We start from the raw sequence: 18472 nt of genomic DNA on the forward strand, positions 1-18472 counted from the left end.
TTTCTTCCAGCCATCCTGAACAACCCTGTAAGGGTTAAGATTCCAGACAGTTTAAAAAAACAGTTCACTCAAGGTACTTTTGCTTGGCCAAAGGTCAGTAGCCCATTTAGTCATGTGGTCTCCTCTAAGTACCTGCTGTAAAAGAGATACATGGGCTCAGAAATCTCCTGCCGATTTTACTGAATGCTGGTGCAACTCCCCCAGGGTTTCTGAAAGCATAATGGAGGCTGCTCTGCCTCCTGACAAGCACAGGAAAAAAAAATATACAATAGGCAAAACAAGATTCAATATTATTTCTTGTGTACATCACAATATATTACAGATAATATTTTCTGAAGGAGAGGTCACTAGAAAATAGGCTAGGACTGTTAAAAAAATGTGCATTTTATTGTATTTTGCAAAGCAGTTTGGAAGTGGAGCACTAGTTTTGCCAAAAGCAATTGCTGTGCATTAATATTAAACATGATCTAATGAAGGCAGAAGTCGTTTTGGGAAAACATTAAGAACAGCACAAGCATCTCCTGAATTATAAGTTTATGGCTGAGAGAAACAGTACAATGAAAATATAGGCATTTCTCCTGTCAAGGTTTTGTTCCATGACCTGGAAAAACAATGGACAGGGAAAACTGGGAAACCAACAGTCTCTCATGGCAAGTATAATATAGCACTCCCCACCCCAAAAAATCCCCACAAACCAAAACTGTAAAACGAACCCAAGCAAGCAGTCTTCACTGTAATTAACAGGAAAGCCACAAAGCTGGAATAAAACGTAAGTGGGATGGGGTGGAAGGGAAGCGTAGCCTCCAAGAAAACTGTTTCCATACATAAAAACAACAGTATCAATCCAAATAAATGAAGCATTTGGTGCAATTCAAAACGCTCCTTTCTTTCTGGCATATATATTAAGGATGCACCAATTAGGGAACATGTGAATCATCTGACTGATGTACCAAACAGAACCAAATAAAAAATTGGCATCATTCCCAAAGTCCTTAAAAGGGCATTTCTTAACATTCGTCTGGGTGGCTAGAATGACAAACTAATCTCTGCTGAAAGCCAGGCTGCCCCAACAAGGCAGGAGAAGACCTCAGCTATGCAGCTCATAACTAACAGAAGCAGATTCATATAAAAAAACTTGCTGATGCTCTTGCTATAAATCTGTCTCTATTTACATGTTGCAGTCTGCACCTTGTGGCATCCTTCAAGGCCTTATACAAATAAACATAAGGAGGCATTTTGGAGAGTGCACTGACCCAAGGTACCTGACAGTGAGTGCTTGGAATCACATCTTTGCCAGCTGGCTGCAACAGAAAATGTAATGATTCAGCAGTTTAATGGATCTTGAGTTTGGCAACAGTCCCCTTGTAAATATCTCTGGGGAAATAAAATAATACAGACCCAAGACTCTGGCAGGTTTTATAATTGTTTGCTTCTGGCACAAATCCAGGAACAGCACAAGCTGTAACTTGAGGCAAATATGGCTGTACAACACTCTCCAAGCAGGGTCTATTCGAAGACGAAAGGTAGAAGTAACTTAGAGTATGTCTGACTGGGACACAAACATACCAGCAAAGCATTCAACTTAAAAAAAAAATTCCTTAAATATTAAAATGTCTAAATCAATAATGCTTGGTTTCACTGGAAAAGTCTTTTGTCTTGATTTTTTTTTTTTAACACAGAAATGCTGGTGAAGTTTGTTCAAAGCTGTAATATGGCAAGTTCCAAACACCTGCCTTTGGCATTAAAATTAATAAAAAATTGCTAACAGACTGTGAGAAAAGAAGTTTGAAAAAGAGGCAACAAATGAAGCTGTTACAGCCACTATGCAGTAATTATTAACACATGAGATACCTGTATTATCTTACAAGTCTTATAGCAAAATACTCACTGCAAAGCCAGAAAATGAAAGATGAGTTGCCAGCCCAGAGGCCCAGATGTTAGGTTCTCTCAGCTGTTCATCAAAATGAAATCCTAATTCTTAGCACTACGACTTCCACTTTGGCCTTTTGTTCTGAACTTCCCCCAACATTTATACCTACTAAAAATATACAGATTTACATGGAAGGTAACATAAAAAAGTGGGAAAAACCCGGTAGGAACTTTCCCTCAGCTCTATACCTGTGGAGTGCCACCAGAGAGATGGGACACCCTGCAGGCCTCTACACCTCATTCACTGGTGGTGAGAATGAAGCAGCCACCCATCCTTTCAGACCGTGACATGTGGTCTCTTTATCTCCTATGCTCACAGGTGAGATGCATTTCAAGAGCTATACTTTATGGGCACAGACTTTGACGAAAGGCAAATCTATACAGAGAAACACAAAATCTAGACTTGGGTAGGTTGTATTTCAACTCATATTTTAAGACTGCTTGTAGTTTGATGCCATCTACATAAATTTATATCTAGGACTTTTTAATCTTATCAAAACCAGTAATGACCAGATTCACTGCTTTTCTGCATTTGCAATGGAAGATTCTTAAGTACCAAAAACCTTTCTATTTTAAGAGAGCCTCAAGAGAACTCACTGTATTGCTTAACCTTCTATACATACAAACTGCGCTTCTAGGAGAAGCAGAAAAAGCATCAAGTCACAAGAGCAGCGGTGTTTCGTTGTTTAGGTTTCGTCAGTAATCGTAGAATCATAGAATGGTTTGGGTTGGAAGGGACCTTAAAGATCATCTAGTTCCAACCCCCTCACACCATGCAAGAGAAGGTATGTAGAGACTCCTATATTCACTACAATCCTCAAACATGTGCTACCAAACACAGTAATTAAAATGAAGTTGCTAATTTAAAAAAAAAATATAATTAGCTACTGTCTTACTCAAAACTGGAAGTGATAACTATAACAAACACTTTCAATATTTCTCTAATAGAAACTATTTTAATTTGGACACAGACTAGAGAGCTGAAATATGCAGACACTTGCAACCATGCGTAGTATTTGAACATGTTCATTACTCAGGCACTGCCTTCTGACTCCTTCCACCACCAAAGAGGTATCCTGAGAGATGCCCAGAAGCCTTTTTTTGGTTCTGTCTCCAAAATCAATTATGATGCTTGGTGATCTGCCTAGATTCCTGGATAGCTACTCAACAGAAATTTGGAGCTTACAAAAATAAATCATGGCAGGTTTAATAGAGCTTATTGGCATGAAAAGATACTAGAAGAGCAGGCTAAATGCTATGTTACTGTTAATGCTTCTTCTGTGGAAACGTTAAAAAAATAATTAAAATTACCTTTTGTGATTTCTCACAACACACTCATTACATTAGTTATCAGTGATGAGGACAATGACAAGACAAGACTCCAGTAGCATATATGGAATCTAAGTGTAGACAAGTTTTCCTAATCCTCATTAAGCATGCCCACATGAATTTCTTAAAATGGCATTAAACAGTTGCACTTCCATTAAAATCCAAAATCCTTAGAATTCATTAGACAGTACTAAAGTTCAGTAAATAACTTAGAAGAGGCAATCAGTTCTTTCCAATCCCAGGTTTTTTTCCAACTGAAGAGTTCTGCTGCGGCAAATAAAAGAAGGAGACTAGTAGAAACAATGAACTATGAAGACAGAAATGAAAACACTTCTGACTGTTGATAAGCCCCATCCTTTGTACTCTACCAGGCGTACGATAAAAAAGAAAAGGAGAGCACAATGAAGATTTGGTTACAGCGTTTTTAAACAGCAGAAGTTTCCCATCATGCCGTGAAAACATCGTTCTACAAAAAGTTGCCACCATCGGGAGAAGCTTTAACATGTAAATATTAGATTCCAATCCATATTGTTGTCCACAGGCAGGCAGAGCTGAACTGGCAGCACTGCGCAGCCCCTGGAATCAACGAACTGCACAGTTTTTCCAGCTACCCAGCTGGTGTGTCGACAGCTCCATTTAATATTCTTGTCTAGTGATACAGCAAAGACCTCTCATGCCTATTTTTAAATGCACATTTTTCATATTCAATATAATGTTACTCTTTAACAAACTCTTTACTCCCTGCTTCTTTTATGAAGCTTCCTGTGGTCTTTAAAGGGATTGTTAACCAAAGAATGGATCAGCATGAACAGATTCAGAAACACTCCATTAAACCTTTCAGTATTTAATATAAAGAGTAATCTCTCACCTCTGAGGAGATAAGCCAGTTGTTGAGTGATTAACTCTGGTGCCTCTTGAAGAATCTCTTTTACTACTAAGGAGGAAGAAGACGCTTGTAACTCCAGGCTGCTGTCACACTGCTCATCTGGGCTGATGACTTTGACAACAGCTGATTCCAAACTTTTATCCTCACTATCAAGCAAATTTAAAAATTATATATATATCTTTCTATCTAGTTGCTTAGACAAAAAAAAAAACCACAGTGCAAAAATTTAAAAAATTTCTGGACTATAAGACCATGTTATTGCTACTTGAAGTCTGCTATAAAGCCAAAGAATGTCACAATTAAGTCCTAAAACTGTAATTTTTTCATTAGTCTTCACAATGGTTTCATTACTTGATAAATCACTAAGTACTAAGATTTAAATGTTTACATTTCCATTATCACCATCTTTAAAAATTAAGAATTTGAAAATAGCATTTCTACACATACTGAAAATACCACTCTTTATATAGGGAAGGTTTGGGATTTTCCCCATGGAATATTTTGAAAAATTATGAAAGATCTTTTTTTTTGCATTTAGACACTTTATGCTTCTGCTTATAATAGCAATAACAAAGCCAAACTGTATAATACTATAAAGTAATTTAATAATATAAAATGCAAATCCTAATTCTTTAGAAAGAAGAAACACATGAAGGGTCAGTAATAAATAAAAAGCAAGTCTTACGAATAATTTCTGCTTTTAAAAAAGTAAACAATGTACTAAGATGACTGCAGTTAAAGAATTAATAGCCATGAGATTTACGCATAATTCTCATTTTAGATTTTCCCTACTTTTATTCTAATCTACAAACGCCTCAGAGTAGGTGGGGCCATAGCAGAACAGTATGTTGCTTATGTTAAATGAAATTCCAGAGACAGTTGGAAGTAAACAGCATCCTTCACTCTAGGCAAGACAGGCAGACCATTCTAAACAGGCTGCCTATGGAAGATTCACTCTGGGCTTGTAAATATCTCCTCTTAAGGATGGGTATACAGGCTCTGATCTTCCACAGCGCAACTCTGAGCCTCTGGCACTAAGGACATTCTGAGAAAAACACTGTATTTTGTATGGACTGCAATAATCTAGCAGTCATCTTAACATCACAGATGCAAGTGGCCTGGCCAAATCAAGGTGAGAGTCCTAATGCCTTAAGTGAAAACTAAGTGAGGAAAAAATCTGATCTCTTACTTGCAAGTCACAGGAAACTGCCAGACTGCTTAAACTAAATTAAAATAGGTAATCAAAGCTGTGTGAAAACACAAGGTCCTTAAAAACGTGTTCCATTAAAAGTGATGGAAAGATGATTATTTGTTACATTCATTGGACATAATGGGAGACAAAACATATTTTAACTTCCTTTGTTTGTCTGTCTTAACAGACGTTTGCAGTATGCAAAACGTAATTCCTAAAACAGCTCCAACCCGCATAAGCCATCTTCTTGTACATACAATGCAATACCTTGTCAGCATGTTGCTGTTTACAAGTGTTAAAGACAATTTTCCTTCAGCATTCAGCTGGTGCAAATTGATTTCATCTCTGAAGATATGGAATGACTCCGGGATATTCAGCTCCTCCAATATAAATCTCGTCTCAGTAAAGTAGCTAAAATCTCTTCTTGGTATGTTTAACACAGGTAGGCAAAGAACATCAGGAGGGCTGACCTGTAACATAGGTGTGCATTTGTCAGAGTTGCATAAAATAAGACCTGGTTTTTATTAGAAAGATGTTTTAACAGAATAAGCAATTAGAAACAGTTCGAATCTTCTGCTTGTTTTCTCCCTTTTACTTCATTTTTTAAGAAAACATATTTTGCATTTTTCTTGTTCTTCTGTCTCTGCATCCAATAGAATCACTGGGAAACTAGGAAGCTAGGAAGCAGTAAGGAGAAAGAATGATGTACTGGAGTGACTTTTTGCTGCTATTGAGTAAGCCACCTAATAACAACTCATTAATTTTTGTATTGAAAGAAATCTAGATTTGTTCCTGTTTAAAACTTCAGCTCTGATTCAAGCAAAATAATTATCCATAATAATGGTTTTACAGTTTAATTGACTTAATAATACGATGCCTAAAACAACTTGTAACAAATGTGTTTAGACCACTTGGTCCATTTTTTTTTCCATACCTTGTCTAGAAAGTAGGCATAGGCCAGAGTAGAAATGAGCGAATCCAAATCACAGGATTTATTCCCAAGAACAACATGGACTTTCTCCAGGCGTTTGCTCCTGTTCTGTAACACATTAGAAGACAGTTGCACTGAGTGACAATGATGAGAAAAAAACAAAGCCCATTCTCTAAGACACTTCAAAGGACAAATTAACTATCAGGCACTGTCCTCAGCTGTAGTGCTTCTTGCTACTGATCAGACGTGTTTTCCTGGCTTCACAGCTCCCAAGAAAGCAAGAAATCTGAGTTTCATAAGAGACCCTGGTTTAAAACCCAAATGAGATCTAACCTGACAAAGGTCTCTTTGGCAGCAAAGTAACAGATAAGCAGCTTCATGTGTATGTGGAACAAGCTTTACAAAACACCTCGCAAACCTAACAAGAAAAGCAGTTCCAAAGAGCGTGGAAATACACACAGCAAACTATACATAGCGAGTTGCAACTTTAGGTTTCCTGTTTTTTGTTTGCTCGGTTGAAATCAGTAACTAGGCAAAGTAAGACTCTTCAGAAACTCAACGCACCCAGTAAAGCACTGAGGGCTTTGAGTTGTTCACACTTGCAAAGGGAACTGAGACTGTCCTGCATTTAATAAAATTAGGACCCTTCCAAACACGAGGGAAAGAAAAGACAGACCAACTGTGTAAAAGCTAAGTATTCCAGCAAAGTGTCCACCTTCTTCACAACTGCACACACATAATGTAAGGTGATGTTTTTCTCTTGTGCACATCATTAATGTCAAGCTAGCTGCACAGAAACATTCCAGTTTATTTCCTTTTAATGAGCTATACTTCTTAATTTGAGAAACATTCCTGACTGATACTAAGGTAGATGTTTCAGAACCAATACATGTAATTAAACATTTGTTGTTGTTGTTGTTGTTGTCATATATAGGCTGATGTACTTTTTGTTATTTTGAACTAGTTTCTGGATATCAAATAAAATTTTAATATTTCAACATAAGTATATCAGTGGTATGTTATCATCAATAATTATAAGTGTGCAACTTTTTTAAATTAAACTTTTTCCTCTGTGTCTAACCTTACCCCTATCTGGATACAAAGAAGAAACTTAGCTGTCTTTCCCTTGTGTGGAATACAGCCATCAAAATATCTTTGGGTAATAAAACAAGGACAACTATTCTCCATTCCCTGTGTACTGGGAAAGATGGATGGTTTTTTGAAGGGTTCAGTGTCTGGAACAGATACTCCTTTAAGCTGTAAGCCTTCACCAGCGATAAACTGCATCCATTTTCCTCTTTTCAGCATATCCTTTTGTCATATTGTTCTTCTGCAGCACACATTTCTGATTGATCTGCCACCCCAAAGAATGAAAATTAAGTTCATGAGATCATCCTTTTTTAGGATGATACAGCGTATAGAGGTCTTTTTCTCTACGTTCATCATAACTGCATAATAAATGACTCAGTCCTGGAAAAGAAGGGAACTGAATGAACTGATAAATTGATTATTAAATCTACAAAGCCACCCACCTCTAGGAATCCACTGCAAACAACAATATAAAGCATTTCAAGCCATCCGATGCTGTTTTATGTCTACATATTCTACAACTATAAAATGATTTGCTGCCTGTTGCTTATATTCCACAAAATGCTATCCCATATAGTACTAGCAAGGACCCTCAACAGTCATTTGACTTTCAGTGCCAAATGTCAGACCTATTCATGTCATGAGGTACCTGAGTGTTTTCTTTAGAAAGATTAAGAATTTTTTTGCAATGTCTTTAGAATGCATTCTCTCAAGCACTAAAATCTGCATACTTGTTTTTACAACTCATGTGTTAGCTGTGGCCTTGTAACACAGGTATACTGCAGTTCTAAAATCTGTAGAAAATCTTATGGGTGGAGAACTACCAAAGACAGGAAACCATCTTTGCCTTAACAACTGTCTTTAAGAAAAATGTAAAAAAAAAAAAAAAAAAAAAAAAAAAAAAAAAAAACACCACACAAAATCCCCAGCAACAATCCAGCATTTTTCTCTCAGTTGTATGTGCCATCATGTCTCCCCTCTATTACCTCTTCAGGAGACAGAATAATCACAGAAAAACTGAAGAATTCCAAGGCTGAAAGTTTCTGAAGCCTACAGTTGACTTCTGAAGAAATGAGAAAAGCATGGCTTTTAGAGAAGAATACTAAGAGAACACAGTAGAGGAAAAAAGCCCTGGAGACAATCTCTTTGTAATCCAAACAGGTCAACTAGCCGTCTGAGGACTGATTTTTTTTTTTTAACAGCACACCAGGATTTCATCAACACTTGTGAACCAGAACACATTGTGGAAGGACAGGCCATCTCCTTTGCCTGTTCTCAAGAGCTTAACAGGAACTACTTGGGGATCTCAAGCTCTGGCTTGCTCACTCTGGTTCTGGCTCTTGCTGCTGGGGACTGGCTGGTCATTGGTCAGAGGGTGGTGAGCAGTTGTATCATTTGGGGATTTTTCCCATTATTTTCATTACATAGTAGTAGTAGTAGTAGTAGTATTTTCATTATTTACTACTACTAGTAATATCAGTGTTGTTAATATTACTAGTATTGTTAGTATTGTATTATTAGTTATTTTATTTCATTTATTTTCAGTTACTAAACTGTTCTTAACCCATGAGTTTCCTTGTTTTTTCCTTCAATTCTCTCCCCCACCCCACTAGGGGATGGAGGAGGTGAGCAAGAGGCTGTGTGGTACTTGCTTGCTTTCTGGTGATAAACCAAGACAAGATCACACTTGCCTAACCTATTCACATGGACAACAAGCATCTTGAACTGTGCATTTATGGGATGCCAGAATCACAGACAATGTATTTATATTTCAGTAGATTACTCCAGACACCTAGGAAGCACCTCTCCCATTCTGTTTTAACACAGGAAACCCTCCTGTACCAACAACACACATACTTTATCAAAAGCTTAGCAATGGTCACAGTGTTACACAAGTGAGAGCAGGTTAAACATTGTTTTATCCTGTGCTGGACAAACAATTTGAGATCTGTGTACCAGATCTCAAAACTCTGCCAAACCACAATGATAAAAATTTGAATGCTGCTGCAAAAATTCATCTTAGCCCAAAAGGGTGCCATCTACCAATTCTACCATTGGACTACAAAACCAATATTTTTAACCTCCATTTTAATGGAGGTTTACACCTCCATTTACACCTCCATCTTAGAAGCTGTAGAAGCCACTACTTTCAGCATGACATCACTTCATCATATAATCATTACTAGCAAAAAGACACCACCCTCCACGGATAAAAATCATGAGATACTCGTTCAGGAACAACGAGGTTTTGTAGTCTCTGACCAAAATATTGCTTACTACAACTTTTAAAGCAATCAAAAACTAGCAAAGAGGAGGATACTGATAGATCTGAACTTATGTTAAGAGGAATCATTGAATAAATTGTTACAAACTATTTTCATATTGATTAAAATAACATTCTAAGATCAATGGAACCCTCAAGACAGCCTTTGTCTTCATCTTCCAAGGCTTAAATCTGAATTTATCCAGAAGGATATAAAAAGAACACTGCACTAAACCAGCATTCCCTGCAATGTGCTGCCTCGTGTGCATATTTGGAACAAAGTATGCTATCCCTCTCAATTATCTCATCAGATAATGGTTTTCAAAGAGTATACAAAAGAAATAGCATTCTCTAGCTCAGGTGACATCTTCAGCTCTGACAGACTTAGGAGAATGTTTCTTCTGGTAAATTGGTACCACCTCTTCTGAGGCTGGGAGATCTGTCTCCTCAACTTCCATGGCTGCTCATGGTTCAGAAACCAACAGGAAACCTGCATGAGCTACTGTCCGTTATTGTGACCTGATTTCTTATCTACTTTTTCTAGATCAAGTCACTAGGTAAACCTTTCACTGACAGTCCTCACATGCTGTTTCAAAGATCACTTTTATCTTTTTTTCACCTTTCCTGATCTCTGCTCTTCTATTCGCTAAGCATCATTTTATTTTCTTCTTCCTCCCCTCCTGCAGGTCCAAGATACACGATTTCACCAGGATTTCATCTCCCTATGTGTAGGTCCCTGAATGGCTGTTTTTTAGTATCTTACTACTACTGATTAATAATAGCCTTCCAAAAAGTATAACCTCCATTAAAGTAACCCTGAAGGACGCCCTCCAAGGGCTATCCAAGGCTATTGTTTATCTTGCAGGTCTGAGGCTGCTTCCTCTTCCCTCTTCTCAGATACAATTAGTTTGCATAGTCCACTGTTTGCTGATCAGTCAGCTGGAGCGCCAGCTAGTCAGCACGCACATGGATGTGAGGCTTTCTCTTCCAGGTCTTTCCAAACAAAGACCCCAGAGGAGAAGCCCACAATCAGGAATATGAAGCTTTAGTTCCATAACACTGAGACTTAGCTGCAATAGGGTTATAATGTGATTAACTCCTGCAGCTAACACAGCTAAGCCTGAGAGGAATCATAAACCCTCAGTGTCTCCAAGAATTAAGAAATCTAAGAGGTTGATGATGAATCTGCAGCTCATATATTAAGCTATGTAAGAGAGCACTGATTTAGTGCTGATGGGTTTTTGTTAAACAAGATTAAAGGTAAGTTGTAAAATGCATAAACATTGGATGCCTGGGATAAGATGAATTAAAGAAATGATGTGTCATTGTCAGATGGCATCAGTCAGGATAACTCAATTCAAATCAGATCTGCACAGATCTGCACAGCTCATAATGCTCAGAAAAGATTTATAAACATCAAGCTACTTCTGCAATCTAGTAAGAGATCTTTTCTGATAACCTGGAACTTATGGTAATAAAACTGTCATATCTACCCAGTTTTGTTTTCTTTAATCACATAAAAGCATTAGTATGGCAACTGTATCATTTTGCGACTGCAGTCACAACACCTTGTATTGGTTCTTACCTGCATCAAACAGCTGATTCATTCAAACATACTGCATATGCTGGCAATCAGGTCTGTAAAACCCTGGGCTAGGACATATTACTACAGTGATTCATCTAATTACAATATCCCAGTCAAAAATTAATTGTCTTTTTCTTTTTTCCTTCCGTTAATACAGAAGCTGAAATGATCTTGCGAGATAAAAAATACTGAAGACTTCTAGTATAAACAGGAACGCCTACAAAATGTTGTTTCAAGGCAAAAATTTTCCTTCTTTTCCCCTCTCCTTCATACAACTCCACACAAACACACACACGTACGCACATACACAGCCACACGCCACCTTGCTTTCTGAGCCACTATTTTCTTTTTGCCTCAAATCTCACTAGATCTTCTGTCCTTCAATTGCAACAAAATCACTGCATTTTGCTGCACAGGATGGGACACTACTGGTCAAAGATAGCAATTTGTTGAAGGAAGAATGAAGGAGCTATACGGCTTAACAGAAGCATATTAATAAGAACAGGCTGCAATCACATAATACCGTGTCAGATGCAACGGTGAAAGCTTTCCCAAGGTTGCGGCAGAAGCACTAACAGGGGAGCTCGGCTGCACAGACATATTTAGCTTTCCTGGAGATGCACGGGTAAAAAGCCTAGCTACCTGGACCAAGGGCAAGAGAGTAATAGATACTGCAACTGAGATTTTAAGTCATTTACTTACATGAGAGAGGATTTTTGAACCCACCCAGTAGCTTTGGAATTGTACATGCCCCCCCAAAGGTACAATTTATTGAGTAGTCATTTTGGAGTACATCCTGCATTTTCCTTAAAGTATCAGGCAGTCTTATACTTCATCGGCGTGAGGGCTTTTAAGTTGATTATCCTTCTCCGTTGTCAAAGAAATGGCTTTAAGCCAAGGCAAAGTTAATTTAATATTTTATGGAAAGTTCAAGTTAGTTTAATATTTCATAAGACTTTCCACAAAAAGCTTTATACTGGACTGGAAAAAAAGATTGTCCCTTATGGTGCTAAGTCTTTGTTTTGTCTTATTGTTGAGGGCAAAAGAAAAACTATTCAATTTCTCTGCCCCTACAGTATCACATTTATCATTTACAGTATATAATATATATTGTAGTTTACTGTAACAGTTGTAAAATACATGGTTACATAGTGGATTCTCCCCTAAGAGACATAATTTAAGAGAAAATTTCAAGTGTGCCATATTTTAATCGTTACCTGTTGGATCTATATTGTACAATGTTGCTTTTCTTTCGGATCTAAACCAAAGCTTTCACAGTAAACATCAATCCCACTGGCAGAATAAAATACAACAAAACAAAAGGGCAATTTTCTAAATCCACATCATCTGCTTTTGTAAGGGAACCATCATCTGCTTTTGCAAGGCAAACTGCTCTGGTGCTGGCAGGATCTGCAGCAGAACGCTCCAGCACAGCGCACAGGCGGGGTTCCGAACTGGTGGAACCTTGGGAGAGCCAAGGGAAGCCACCAGGAGCCCGCAGCTCGTGCCCCAGGAGCTGGTGAGACCTGATCACCATGCCTGTAAAAGAAGCCCGTGGGGAGCTCCAGTGACCAGGAGCATCAGTATGGTGCGGCACAAAAGGGTGCGGTGTGGCACCTGCAGCAGTTCACCTGGCCGTTCGCAGAGAAGGGCGTGCAGGAAGGGTGCTGATGCTCTGGCAGATCGACTAAAGAACGATGGTATCCACTAAGCAGAAAAGCCGTGGCTTCTCTCAGCTCTGCACGCACAACGCTGGGAAGCTGCACACAGCTTCCCAGACAGAGTTCCGTTGGGAACACACTGCCATCTCTGGTGTCCGGCTGCAGGCTGAAGAGAAAGCTTCCTATCCTCGTACAGCCCTCGCACTACTATCCACTGCTGATTTTTCAGGTCGGCAGCAGTGAAGTTGCAACAAGTCCAGGGGCAATCAAGAGAGTCTTCTTGGGATGACTGGTCCATCACAGAAACATGGTGGGACGACTCGCACAACTGGAGTGCCACAATGGACGACTACGAACTCTTCAGAAGGAACAGGCAAGGAAGGAGAGGCGGTGGGGTAACCCTGTATGTTAAAGGGTGTTTTGACTGCCTAGAGGTTAATGATGGTGGTGATAAGGTTGAGTGTTTATGGGTAAGAATCAGGGGGAAAGCCAACAAGGCAGACAGCCTCATGGGAGTCTGTTACAGATGACCCAACCAGGATGAAGAGGCCGATGAAATGGCCAGCAGGACCAGGCAAGTGATTGTGTCCCTGTGCTCAGCACTGGTGAGGCCACACCTCCAATCTTGTGTTCAATTTTGGGTCTTCTTGCCTACAAGAATGAAACTGAGGGGCTGGAGTGCATCCAAATCATGGAAATAAAGCTGGTGAAGGGTCTAGAGACCAAGTCTTCTGAGGAACAGCTGAAGGAACTGGGGTTGTTTAGCCTGGGGAAGAGGATACTAAGGAGACGTTATTGCTGTCTACAACCACCTGAAAGGAGGTTGCAGAGAGGTGAAGGATTGACCTCTTCTCACAAGCAACAAGTGATGGGACAAGAGAAAATGGCTTCAAGTTGTGCCAGGGGAGGTTTAGATTGGATCTTCGGAAAAATGTCTTCACTGAAAGGGTTGTCAGGCATTGGAATGGGCTGTCCTGGCAGGTGGTTGAGTCTCCACCTCCGAGGCTATTTAAAAGATGTGTACGTATGGCACTTAGGGACATGATTTAGTGGTGGACAGGGCAGTGTTAGCTTCACAGCTGGACTTGATGATCCAACCTAAACAATTCTACGATACTATAAAAAAAGATTTTAAAAAGTGGAAGAGTCATAAAAATTCAATGCTACCCTAGAAATAGTTGGATAGGCATAAAATAACACTTATTATTTTGGTTTGAATAAGATGTGATGACAAAAGACTATAACTAATTTATAACAAAGACTAGAAAAAAGTCTTCACACCTCAGTCATTATGAATACAGAACTTAATTGGGGCCTAATTGATACACAGCTTTTACCCAGCTTTACCTGCACTCCACACTCTGATGGTGACTGCACTTCCCGCAGGAGACTGAACATAGGCTTGTGAACAAGCATTACTGGTCTTCTGAAGTTAATACTTTAGAAGCCGTATTTAATAGTCAAGAGTTTGCTAAAGAGAGTTTTATTTTAAAATGCTGTTTCCCAAAATCACATTGTTTCACCAAAGCATGCTGATCCCTCAAAATTAATAATGGAAATAAGGCAGGTTAACTATCTGGCATGGCAGCCAGGCAAGGAAGTCCTGACCCTAGATTGCTCCTGGAATTTCCACAAGATAAGAGCTCTCTCTTTCAGTCATTTCTAATCAAGAATTGGCACAGTCAGCTATTGCTGCTGAGAATTCAGTTCAATATTTCTGCATTACCAACAGGGTCTGATTTGGAATTCTGCAGAGAGATGAACTGCAGACTGATCAAGAAAGAATTCCTACCAACTGCAAACATCTACTCTCTTTTAACTTTTAATTAATTTTACAGAATAGAGCTGCATGCAAGTCTGCTCTGCCTGTTCCTGAAACACCGCTGTCTCTAACATCACATGCCTTATCAACACCGTGAAAAGTAAAAAATGAACGATGATTTCTACATACAATTTTCATTTGAAAAGGTACAGTTGGAGAAACCAAATAATAAAGAGGTGACATTTAAATACCAAAAGAAACACCACAGAATTAAAAACATCAATCAAAATCTTGTTGGGTCCTTTCAAAAATAGATCTATTCCACCAACTGGCTTGACCTTGATTTTCCACCATTTTTATAAGCTGTATAGGTTCACACTCTGTTGCTTCTATAAATTTTTGCCTTTAGGACTTACTCTTGAGACACTACTTCCATTGGGTCATGGGGTGTAAGTATACGGTATATCCAACAGTTTCTGGTTTTCAAAATGGGTCACACATGGGGTACACATACATGCCCACATTCACATGCATTTCAGAAGCATGACTTTGGCATGATGTGTTTTGATCCCAATTTTACTGTTACATGAAGAGAAAACTCCATTAAGTCAAACAGGTATTAAACATGCTTCTTTTAGGGAATTAAAGTAGTCCAAGTTCTTACGATACAATTAACAAGGCAAGGAGGGGAAAAACTTATTTAAATGACCTTCAGCTCGGTAAAGGTACAACATTGCTCTTCCTGCCAAGACAAAACAGGATATACTCTCATATAGGTGAAAAAGGAGAATGATCCTAGCAGAATGATTGTTTAAGCTTGAATCAGCAGTACTTCAACAGCCTGTCAATAGGCTTCTCTACGACAGAGTTACTAAAGCAAAAATCAAAACTCTTCACTTCCTTTTATGCTGCATTAACTCATTTATTGTTCAAATTAATCTGTTCTATGCATTATTAGTGCACTAATGACCGAGTATCAGCAATACACCATACAGCAATTCAGCTCTGCAAATTAACAAGTTATATTCCTATTCCAGGTTATCTTTAGCATCTAAAAGTGTTTAAGAGTGTTTAAGGGTCTAATGCATTTAAGAAGCTTAGCTTCTTCTCCAAAATGGTGGAAGTAACTTTGCAACTGAGGATAAATTTACCAGGAGGTAGGAGGCACTTGAACATTGTGCTGTACAGGAGTCTTTGGAGCTGAACTTCGTTTTTCTTAAGACTGTGTAGCCCTTAAGTGATACGCACCAAGGTCAGAAAAAAAATATCCTGAAGTGAGCCAACAGCCCATCAGAAACCCCATTAGTGATCATATAATGAGACTAAACTTTCTGTGTGTTTACATGAACAGTGTATAAGCAGGTATTACTCTGTTCTTTTTTTCAGTAGTATCACCTTGAAATGTCAATGTTTCCTCTAAATTTTTATCAATGTGCTATGGATAATATTTGTGACTATATTTCACTCTAAACATTATGCATGCTACATTTTCACATTTTTGTTTTGTTTCAGATCTTCTGTGTAAACATCTGTCTCGTCTTCATCATTAAGTATATTTTAAGTGACTCAAGACAAACAAGAAGTCCATGTTAACAATAAAATCATAGGCACCATCTTCCCACCAGTGACATCCTAAAATGTATGACACACTTTCAGCTGAGAGAGAAGATGATAGCTGGAAGTGATGATCAGAAGACCAAAGTCAGTTACAATTTTGTCTTTCTAGTTCAACAGGTTTTTATCATACTGTAATTCAAAAATGTCTTTGTCTTTTTACCACTCCATGATAATACTGCCTCAGAAAAGATTCAGGGTTTGGGGTTTTTTGGGTTGTTTTTAGTTTGTTTTGTTTTCCTTTTTTTTTTACTTTAGTATTATTTTAGTCACTATTTCTTTTTCCACATGGAAAACCAGAAACCAATTAACAAGCACCCCTCTGCTCTCCTTTATGCGTGCTGCAAACACCGTTCCCCAAAAGAATTTTCCTAAAAGACCTTTCTGATTATTGGCAGCTTTTTTTTACACAAAGGCATTCTATTTTTGTAACATGTTTAAGTCCAAGTCTGCATGTGAGAGTTAGATGTTGGGTTGATTTGCTGCAGCAGCTGAGCACAGATTAAAAATTATCTTGCAACACTGTGCTTGTTAGTGAAATGACAGTGCACTAAGAAATGAACACTCAGAATTAAACCTGATTTTACAAAAGCAATCTATTTTTTTTTATTTGGGATGTTATGAGAATGGGAACGTATGCTCCATTATGAGAAGGCACCGCGTTTTTATTCTTACGGTAACTGGTTATGTCTGCATTGTTTAAATCCCTGAACTGCCCACACCATAATACTAATATCAGAGCCATGTATGTATTGCATATAAGCAAGAGAAAATGCATAATCCATTCTTGTACTACTTCTAACATTCACATTCTTTTCAGTGTATGTATAGTCACTAATAAAATTAGAACTTGTGCTGCTTTAATGTCTAGTACTCTTTTTTACATGGATGACATTAAAACAGTAGAAATTTGGAAGTGAATTATTTAGTAAGTTAGCCTGGGGTCAGGCTAGGGACAGAAGGGATATGGTACCTCTTTAATTCATATACAAGATATGTAATCCATACACAAGAAATCTCCAGTGATCCTCTTTCTCTGAGCGTTTGGGCTGCATCTGAGTTTCCAGCCTGCTCATGAAATCCAGAGAGGTCATTAGTACAACGACCCACTGAGCACTTGTCAGAGCAGTCTGACACCACCACCTGGGTCGCTTCGTCTCCGCAAGAAATCCAGTTCAGCTGTTCTCCACCATGACACACCCTCCCCTCCAGCTCAATCAAAAAGGCAGAACCCAACACCTGTGTCAATACCGTTGAACTCAGACCTCCACACACACTGAGATGACTGGGGTCTTCTCAGTCACCTGCATTCTCTTGTGGTTGGTCCATCTTCTGCCAGAGCAGAATCAGTGCAAAACTGTAGTGCTGATGTCTCCAAAGACAGAGACGTGAGATTTAAGGGCTGATGCCGCATTCCATTACAACGGCTGATGCCAGTGCATTTCTTCAGCAGTCAATAACCTTCAACATAGCAGGCATTTTCCCTTTTTTGCATTCCACCTTCCCACACACACTCCTCTTGTGATGGCAAACAGCCTCCACAGATCTCTCCAAAGTGCTCATTAGGTGACAAAGTATGTTTCAGCATAAACATTACCCAAAGCCTTTTCTGAATCAGACTTCCCCATCTATCCTTGCATTAAGAAGGCATTCAAACATATTTCCTTGATATCATTTGGCTCACTGCAGATTTTCGCTGTCTTTTAGGCACACTATTGACTGCATTAAATAACCTCATAATCACATTTAAGGGCTTAGTGATCTAGTGCCACCAGTGTGCTAAAATGTATGATAACAAATGCAGTCAGCATTTTCCATACCATATGCTTGTAAATGTTATTCTGCAGGGAACCAATTAAAACTATGGAAAATTTGGAACACAGACATATGGAACAAAACAAAGCAACTTATCTTGTCACCGTGGTGCTTGCTCAGTACATCGATTAGGGAATGGTGATATTATAGGACAAACAAACGCCACTTTAATTAAAGTGTGCTGAAAGGCAATATACAGTAGCAATCTAAAACATTCATTTTTGCTGTGCTGATGTTAGTTTTCCTTCCAATGAAATGGAACAGGTAAAATACAATCCTGTAGAAAACAAAAAATCCACAAATATTTCTGTCTGAAGAAATCCAACACTAGTTCTAATTTATTGAAAAATGTCCTATTTAAACATTCAATAAGAAAAGGTTAGGAAACCAAAGTGGAGTGTTTGAGTTTCAGGAAA

General features: G+C 38.6%; 1 protein-coding gene across 1 annotated transcript in view; it reads right to left on the bottom strand.

Annotated features, from left to right (window-relative positions):
* PRUNE (prune exopolyphosphatase) overlaps positions 1 to 12741 on the bottom strand; it is a gene marked incomplete at its 3' end in the record, with an annotated part of 19389 nt that extends 6648 nt beyond the window's left edge. Inside the window, exons 1-4 of the mRNA XM_010156941.1 lie at positions 12499 to 12741; positions 6271 to 6375; positions 5604 to 5806; positions 4127 to 4290 (exon numbers count right to left, since the gene is read on the bottom strand). Coding sequence (XP_010155243.1) covers positions 4127 to 4290; positions 5604 to 5806; positions 6271 to 6375; positions 12499 to 12741 — 715 coding nt within the window. The remainder of the gene's footprint in view (positions 1 to 4126; positions 4291 to 5603; positions 5807 to 6270; positions 6376 to 12498) is intronic.
* Between the last annotated feature and the right edge of the window lie 5731 nt (positions 12742 to 18472).

This window comes from Eurypyga helias, unplaced genomic scaffold (assembly GCF_000690775.1).
Source record: "Eurypyga helias isolate BGI_N326 unplaced genomic scaffold, ASM69077v1 scaffold2468, whole genome shotgun sequence".
In the NCBI taxonomy this organism is placed as follows: domain Eukaryota; kingdom Metazoa; phylum Chordata; class Aves; order Eurypygiformes; family Eurypygidae; genus Eurypyga; species Eurypyga helias.